The sequence below is a fragment of the Sinocyclocheilus rhinocerous genome, unplaced genomic scaffold (assembly GCF_001515625.1).
Source record: "Sinocyclocheilus rhinocerous isolate Xijiao unplaced genomic scaffold, SAMN03320098_v1.1 scaffold8, whole genome shotgun sequence".
Lineage (NCBI taxonomy): Eukaryota > Metazoa > Chordata > Actinopteri > Cypriniformes > Cyprinidae > Sinocyclocheilus > Sinocyclocheilus rhinocerous.
The window spans coordinates 2,831,276-2,840,414 of NW_015666800.1; the positions used below are offsets into that span (position 1 = coordinate 2,831,276).

At 34.3% G+C, this 9,139-nt stretch overlaps 2 protein-coding genes across 4 annotated transcripts in view; both read left to right on the forward strand.

The window, feature by feature from the left end:
* The window catches only part of LOC107733187 (REST corepressor 1-like), a 7,606-nt gene extending 4,199 nt beyond the window's left edge, over positions 1 to 3,407 (forward strand). The window contains exons 8-13 of the mRNA XM_016544734.1: positions 618 to 668; positions 814 to 1,017; positions 1,184 to 1,261; positions 1,386 to 1,443; positions 1,559 to 1,794; positions 1,961 to 3,407. Of these exons, the coding sequence (XP_016400220.1) occupies positions 618 to 668; positions 814 to 1,017; positions 1,184 to 1,261; positions 1,386 to 1,443; positions 1,559 to 1,794; positions 1,961 to 2,002 (669 nt within the window). The 3' untranslated portion in view covers positions 2,003 to 3,407. The remainder of the gene's footprint in view (positions 1 to 617; positions 669 to 813; positions 1,018 to 1,183; positions 1,262 to 1,385; positions 1,444 to 1,558; positions 1,795 to 1,960) is intronic.
* Positions 3,408 to 4,665: 1,258 nt separating this feature from the next.
* The window catches only part of LOC107733154 (TNF receptor-associated factor 3-like), a 32,441-nt gene continuing 27,967 nt past the window's right edge, over positions 4,666 to 9,139 (forward strand). For all 3 annotated transcript variants that reach the window (XR_001638951.1, XM_016544682.1, XM_016544683.1), the window contains exon 1: positions 4,666 to 5,140. The gene's annotated coding sequence lies outside the window, so the exon portion shown is untranslated. The remainder of the gene's footprint in view (positions 5,141 to 9,139) is intronic.

Consider the following 9,139-nt stretch of genomic DNA (forward strand, 5'->3'; position numbering starts at 1 on the left):
TATATATATATTCTGTTTATGTATATACTGTATTCTATATATAGTACCAGTCAAATGTTTGGACACACGAATGGGAAAGTGTCCAAACTTTTGACTGGTACTGTACTATAATATACACAAAGAATATCGGTATCGACCTTTTTTTTTTACTCCCTAATATCGGTATCGGTCCCAAAAAAAAACATATCGGTCGGGCTCTAATAATTATATGACTGGCTTAAATTGATATAAAACTATATAATAAATAAAATTCTGGTAATACTTTAGGTTATGCTTTATTTTATGATGACCTTGTTATAGTATAATTATACATTTAAGTAGTGAGTAATACTAATGAACTACATGTACCTTACGATATGGTTAGGGTTAAGATGAGGGCTTGGTTTAGGGTTAGTTGCATGTAATTATTATTACTATAGTAATTACATGTAACGTGTGACTAGGACAAATAACCATATTACCATATTTTATTCAAATGTGATTTAATTTATTGCATTTATCTTTTAATTTATTTCATTTTTTTGAGTATTTTATTTTATTTGGATATATACATTTTTGTCAGTCCTGCTTACTTACAGGGCATCTATCTCCATAAAAAAATATTTGATCTTTTTAAGGGAACATCTGGACCCGAGAAACAAGATTCAAAACCTGCAGTTGTGCCGAAGGTACAATACAATATATATATTTTAATCTGTTGTTTTGTTCATGTGGAATGCTCATTGACTGTACATATGTGAATCTACATCAATAAACATAATTTAAATCAATCACAGATTTAAATAGCTCTGTGTTTTCGCTGTTTTTCTGCAGCCAGCCAATCTTGCAGAGAAGTCAATGCATGTTAAGAAGGAACCACAAGGAATTGCTGGAAGGAACCTACACAGGGCAAAGAAAAAACCTCCTAAAGGAATGCATTTAAACTCTGATGATGTGGCGGCAATGTCTAGCAGCGGCCCAGCCGCAGTTAGTGTTCTGAGACAGCTGGATATGGAGCTCATTGCCATAAAACGACAGGTTAGCGTTTTATTACTTTTCAGCAACATCACTTTTATCTCGGTGTGCTTTATTTGAGACTATCGGCAGAACTAAATGTAAATCTGACAGACAGTTTAGAAGTATGTGACAGTCTAAAACTGAAAAGTTTCAGAATGATACAAATAACCCTAACCTCTTTTTACAGATTCAGAGCATCAAACAGCACAATAGTGCCCTCAGAGAAAAGCTGGACACAGGCTTGGATGAGTTTAGGCCAACTGAGGTAATAATATTCTCATCTTTAGAATTACTTTCCAGCACACTCGTTTCATAGAGGGCCGTATTTACCGTTTTTTTTTTTTGCATTTTATTCACAAAAGGGTATAAATGTGCTTTGTTTTTCTCAGGCTAATCAGAAATTTAATACACGCTGGACCACAGAAGAGCAGCTGCTTGCAGTACAAGGTAATTTTGGCCACATTTCTCAAATGTTTGTGGGGCTTACTGGATGATGAATGATTATTTAAATAGCACGTTTTAAGCAGTGAAATTCTGGACAATCTTCGGTTTCCTCTCTCAGCTATAAGGAAGTATGGGCGGGATTTCCAAGCCATTTCTGATGTGATCGGCAACAAATCTGTGGTTCAAGTGAAAAACTTCTTTGTGAATTATCGGCGTCGTTTCAACCTGGATGAGGTACTGCAGGAGTGGGAAGCTGAGCACGGCGTGGAGGGACGCAAGGGTTTAGATGAAGAGAAGATGGAGGTGTCATCCGAAGAGGGGACTACTCCGGTGCCTTCAGAAAACCAGACAGAGGTCAGTTTCCCATCAGTACCTCTTAGTTAATGGACTTTTCCACCAAAATGTGGTTTAGATTCCAGTCAGACTGGAAATTCTGATTCTAATTTAAGTATTTTTTTCCTGCATCTGGTTTTGTTTGATCAATGTCATTTGAGAATAATCATCAAATTATCATTTTCAGGAACCAACGGCAATGGAAACACAGAACCCTTCAGTTTCCTGAGTTCTCCAACAGCGGTCAGACGAACTCAGATCAGTTAATATCGCAGCTGTGCGTAAGAGGCATTAAGGCTTCAACTGCCTCAAGTGAAGTCTCTTCATAATGGACATTCCTCCCCCCATCCCGGTCCCTCCAACTCCCACCTCCCTATTGAACCCAGGACTCTCACAGGTGCAACCGCATAGGAGTGCAAACTTCACAAAGATACTCTACGGAACTAGGATCGTCACTGCCAACAGAAGTAGAATTCCTGTCTGGTGCTCCAACAGTTATATTGTCCCCAATCTGTAATTGGTCTGTTATGGGGGGAATAAAATACCCACATACCCACCCCAACGTCATTGGACAGTGAATTGTGGTCTTGAAAGAACTTTTGTCTGAAGGAGTTTAATGTCACTTGACCATCTCTCTTTCTTGATATATTCATAGGACTGGGATATTCATGGTCCTAGTCCAGCATCCCTTTCCAGTGACTTTTTTGTTACTGTAGCATATTATCTAGTTATATGATTTGTTATTTTAAAATAGTTTTTTTGGGCGGGGGTTAGTTGATATTTGGTTGGATTGTTAAGCTATTTATTTGCATAAAATTATAAGAACTGCACTGTATAGATAAAATGAAATGCCAGTGTAGATGAAATTGAAGTAATTATAATGCCAATTTAAATATATATGGTTTGCAGCTCTTATATTTAAGTGAGTTGGTTTAGTATTAGGTTGTAAAATATATATATAACACATATAATATATATGTGTTTAATCATGAACCCTTGTACATGGTGTATTTGAAATGCATTTTATCTCAAAAGGTTTCTTGACTGAGGCTGTTGACTTTAAGAACAGGCGCAGCAGAGTGTTGTAATGGAATGGGAGGTGTTTTTTTAAATTATTTTATCTTATTTCGAACTGTGTTTTGCATGCATGAATAGTTTCTTCTTCATGCCAAGGTCAAGCTTTTCACCTTCTTAGGGGTGTCTAAACGTATATGCATCACCATGTGCAGGTTAAGAATTTGAAAATATGGCAGCACATCTAAATTTCTACTACTATTCCATGCTTGTTTATGTTTTTCCACACATCCTACTTTATTATGGTGTTTGGAGATAAAGGATAGATGGGTTCATATTGTTTGTTTTTTATGTTTAATTTGAAAATGGAATATGTTATTTAAAATACATGCACTCTCGCTTGTTTCGACCAACTTTTCCCCTCTAATAACTGTAATGGTACCATACATGTGTGAACTCCTTTTAAATTTATGTGTGCAGATAACATGTACATGGTTGGGGTAAAATTCTGTGTGTGTGTCTGCCTGTGTGGGTGGGAGCTAATGTGGTCATAGACTGTGGCCTGTATATGTAATCAGTCACATTAGTCTTAATAAACTTAAGGGATTTATACTGTCAAATGCACTGAGTGTTAATCAACCCATACATCACATTTAGTTATATTTAGTTAATTTTCAATAAATTATAATGGTAACACTTTAGGGAACACATTCACTGTATTAACTTTATATCACATATTATATACTATATTAAGAGTTATCCCTCAATAAACTCTTAATTCCTGCTTATTGATAGAAAGTAAGGTAGTTGTTGAAGTAGTTGTGTTTAGGTATTGGGTAGAGATAAGGGATTTACAATATGGTCATGTAGAATAAGGGATTAACATGTGCTTAGTAAGTACTAATAAACAGCCAATATGCTATTAATATGCATGCTAATAAGCAACTAGTTATTAGTGAATAGTGTTCCCTAATCTAAAGTGTTACCATTTTAATTTGTGATGAGAAGCTTGGAAGACTATTGGTGGATCACAATAATAAAGGAATTGGCAAAAATGGATGAATCTCACAAAGAGAAAATCTGGATTGTGTTTTATCCCAAATTAAAAAATAAAAATAAAATGCATTAAGATTTATTCACATTGTGGTATTGTCATGACAGTTAAGTATATTTTCATTCCCAGTTTTCATTGCTGTAGTGTAGAAAAATGTTGCCATGATGCAAAGAAAAAATATATATACTTATGATGTTGATTCTTTAAATTATGTCTTGGTAATAAAATATTGTAATAACTATATTGATGTAATAAAAAAAATAAAAACTTGCCTACAATTTGAGTATGTTACTAATAGTAATACAAATGTGAATAATACAGTACACCAATGCTGTTATTTAAGTAGCATTGAAATACCAATATAGTTTTAATTTGAATTAGTTATTATTATTATGTATCTTGTATGTATTATGTATTTTTATGCATCTTAATTATTTTATTATTTAAGTTTTAGTTATTTTACTACAAGTTAAACTAAACTATATGTTGCCTTAGAAACTAGCTGAAGTAAAATATGGTTTTGCTATTTATTAATTTAGTGCAGTTTATTCAAGTTAATCAAGTTTATTTTACGAAAATGTTTTTGTATGGTTGAGTTTTAGTTTTAGATTAGTTAACTATAATAACCCTGCAACAATGCAACAAACATTTCCGAGTCGCTGGTGGGTTCATCCATACAGTGACCTGCCACACAAAATAAAACATGTAGTTCCATCAAAATGTATTCACAAGTGTCGTACAGGTGTTCGGGAACACAATCAGTTGAATTAGATTCCTTCAATTTACTCGATATGTCAATAGATTTGATCAGTAATGCATGCGTCTCAAAGTCCACCACCTTTTAGAAACACGTGGGAAAGCAAAGAGCCGGATTGAACTGAGCTCTGGCTCCACCCAGCGGCCACACGCCTCACCGCAGCTTATTCTTTCTCTATGGCGTCCTTTTACAACCAATTTTTTTTTTCATGACGGGGATTTCCTGAGGAAGTCAGACCAGGGGGCTTTCCATTTAGTAGACTTGATATCAACAGCACCCTGCCACAGTGGTTGCTTCTCTACCTTTTCGTGTACCTCAACCGAGTCGTTTTTGGAACATTCCGATGTCAAAATGACCCGATTTGATCCTACGGCCGTTGTAGCCTGTTTGAGAAGCGAGGACGGAGCCGTAGCCGCGTAAATTTGGACGTTGTTGTCTCGGTGTGTCTGTCATATGAGTGGACCATCCGTGGCTCCTTTCGTGAAATTCTTCAGAGAAACACGGTTGGATCATCGGACGACATCGTTGACCAATTGATTCATGTAAGTGGATGGCTATTTCACAGATCCACATGTAAACTAACGTGTAGCTCATGTTAGTGAAAGGTAAGATTAGGCAAACCTAAAGTCTATGGGTTCACCTAACTTACAGTAACTAAAGTGTGTCCAGCTTTGATCTTAGATGTTCACCTGCTCTCTTTACTATCTCCTGGGCAAATATAGCTCTTTTGGGTGCTGATTCTTTAAGTTGTGAAACACGTAAGGCTATCAACATGTTTACAGGTTAAATCCTGAACAGCTGCTTTACATATTCATGATAGATGATTTTGCTGCCATTGGTGGTAGACGACCTTCTCACCTTTGCATGCATGTGTGTGGTGTAACGTTACTTTCTACTTTTGCCTTTATTATGAGCACACCTGTGATCTTTTTACATTTAAGGGTCTATAAATTCCACATGTATGCTTTATGTAGGCTTTGTTGTATAGAACGAGTTTAAATCTTGGTTTTAGATCTGTGAGTTTTAATTAAGTGTAATTATGTTTAATGCTAAAAACAAAATAACTATTATTTCGGGAGTTTGACACTATTGAATTTTTCTACAAGCTGTGGATATGGAGACTGTTATGTAAAATAGGTAATATTACACCAAGAAGAATAATATTAAAATTATCATTAAATTCAATATTAAATAAAGTGATGACTGATAAAGTAGGAAAGTGTAAATACAGATTGTCAGTCTGTGTCTATTTAAACACACTGATGAAAAAATAGCCAGTGGACAGAAGCAGTTTGAAACATGTGCTGCTGTGTGCAGATCAAAACTGAGACTGTTTGAATCCAGCTTAGTTCAGTTTCACTCTCAGAATAACACAGTAAAGTGTTGTGATACACTACAGGGAACACATTTGGGGCTTGATTTCAACAGAAGTTGGAGCAGACGCTCTTCTGAAAGCAGAAGGTGGCTGAGAAGATGACATAAGCCCAACTTCTTCCTTTGCATTTCCACATGCAGTAACCCCATTACTTTACCCATCATCACACCTTCATCATGTATTCACATCTGAAATGGTGTTTTATTCCTGTAAGTGACCTATAGTAGTCACACATGTAAATGTACACATGTAGTCACACACTCTAGTAAAAGGTCAGGCCAGAAAGAGGTGATATTCCCCTTCTTACTTCTCTTTCATTTTTGTTATGAGATCTCCTGCAGTGCAAATACATTCAAAGAATCTGTATTACCTTGATGCTACTCAGCTCTAAACTAACAGTCTGAAATGTATTGTGTTACACTTTTCACCTGCAGCCCTCTCTGGTATTATGTTCTTTATGGGATGGATGCTTGCTTAACGCTAGCATTGCTTAGTCTTGCCTCATTTATTTTCAATCTTGGTTTTAAGTCGCATGTTTTAACGTTTTAATTATATAGACTATAAATGCACTGATAATATGGGACACACTTTTGTTGTTCATCTTGCTTTTTGGGACATATCGCTCTAAATTATACCATTAAAAAATAGTTCACCTAAAGATGAAAATCCTGTCCTTATTTGCTTACCGTCGTTCTAAACCTGAATGACCTGAATGTCTCCATGAAATGAAAGTAAATGGTGAAACGGTTCATTCATTGAATGGAAAAGAGAGTCTTAGACATTCTGCTAAACATCTTCTTTTGTTTTCTACAAAAGAAATAAAGGCACAGGTTTAGAACATGAGGGTGAGTAAATGATTTTTGATTGAAGTATCCCTTTGAATTGGTCACAATTTCAAGTTGTTTTTTCCAAGTTGTTAACTTTAACTGTGCTATTTTGACACATTTAAACTACCTTTTAAAAGTTTGTGGTCAATATTAAAAAAACAAAACACTGCATTTAATTCTGCAAGGACACATTAAATTGATCAAAAGTGACAGTAAAGACACATTTATAATGTTGCAGAAGATTTCTGTTTCAAATAAATGTTCTTTTGAAATTTGTATTCACTAAAGAATTCTAAAAAAGTATATCATTGGTTCAACAAAAAAGTTAAGCAGCACAAAATGATAATAAATGTTTCTTGAGTACCAAATCAGCATATTAGAATGATTATTAAAGGATCACATGACACTGAAGACTGGAGTAATGGCTGCTGAAAACTCAGCTTTGCTGTCACAGGAATAAATTACATTTTTATAATATATTAACATAGAAAATTGTTATTATAAATTCTAAAAATATTTCACAATATAACTATTTTACTATATTTTTGATCAAATAAATGCAGCCTTGGCAAGCATATGAGATTTCTTTCAGAAACAAAACAAAACAAAAAACCTTATCCAAGATTTACTCCAAACCTTTGAACGGTAGTGTATATGAATTTTTGTTCATACAATTAATTCATTATTTATTTTCTTTTATATTTGGATAAGGTCCCGTAATTCCTGTTATAAACAATAGTTTACAAGTAGCTTCCCTTTTTTTCTTAATGGGTGTTTATGTACTTGTGTGTGTGGGTGTGGGTGTGTATGTGTATTGTCAGCAGTGACAGAGAGGAATGAGGCAGCAAATGGAAAAGCCCCTTAAATATTCCTGGAAATCCCTGGAGAACTGCTCGTTCTGGTCAGCCACCAGTACATGGATTTTTATTTGTGCTCTGTTGAATATTTCTTTTATTTGTTTGTGTAGTTGGATATTTTTCTTTCTCAGAGTTTGTTTATTATTTCAGGGACAGTTTTATCCACACTTGTAGGTGGTTTTATTTTTGACCTCAGCATAGTGCAGCGTGAGACGAAAGATAAAGGTAGGGAAATACCTGTGTACCTTAAGTAAAACAGAAACAAAATCAGGGACAAGATCCACTAAACTTTCCAACTAAACTAAATGGGAATATTTGCTTTTGTTTTTTGTCACTCATCACTGGATTTTTTCCAGTCATAGTGTCCAGTAAGGATAGAGCTGACATTAGCTTAGTTACTATCGTCGTAATTTGACGAAAGGCATGTTGAGCCATAGAGAGTGTTTGTGGAACACTCTCACTAAGGCTGTAACATGTTATATACGTCATATGGGATTAAACATTTCTTGCTGAGAGTGGGAATAATTTTATGGGTGTGACTATGTGTGACTATGTGTGACTATGTGTGACTATGTGTGACTATGTGTGCGCGCGCGCGCGCGTGTGTGTGTGTGTGTGTGTGTGTGTGAGCATCCAACATGGCTGTCCAAACATGGCTGTTCTCTTCCTCCCAAAAGCCATTTATCTGGGCAACAAACCTTTAATCAGTTGAAGAAAATAAGAGTGCCTGTCCAAAAAAGTGTTTTTAATGGTTTTTAGCATGTTGCTATTATGGCAAAAAATTATAATCACAATTATTTTGGTTAATATTGAGATAATGATTATTTAACATCATTACTCAGTGACTTTGGAAACATCATGCATTTAATGAACTTTTTTTATTTGAATTATTACACATTTAAATAAATAATACAACAGTAATAAATGAAAATAAAGTGAGAATAAAATTGCAAATGAAAAACTTATATTTATATATATATTTTAAATACTAAAAAATTATTTAATATATTTACAAATATTTTGGGCATATAAAGTATATAATCAGTATGTTTGACAAAACAGGACCATAATAGAAAAAAGTAATGTGTTTTATCATTTTGTTCATAATTTTTGGAAGCCATAATTGTAATTGAAAATAAAAATGTTATTAATCTTACTGGTGCAAGTAAACGTGTGAGCATCCAACATGGCTGTCCAAACATGGCTGTTCTCTTCCTCCCAAAAGCCATTTATCTGGGCAACAAACCTTTAATCAGTTGAAGAAAATAAGAGTGCCTGTCCAAAAAAGTGTTTTTAATGGTTTTTAGCATGTTGCTATTATGGCAAAAAATTATAATCACAATTATTTTGGTTAATATTGAGATAATGATTATTTAACATCATTACTCAGTGACTTTTGAAACATCATGCATTTAATGAACTTTTTTTATTTGAATTATTATTGAAAAACAAATAAAAAATAGGTACAAATATATATATATA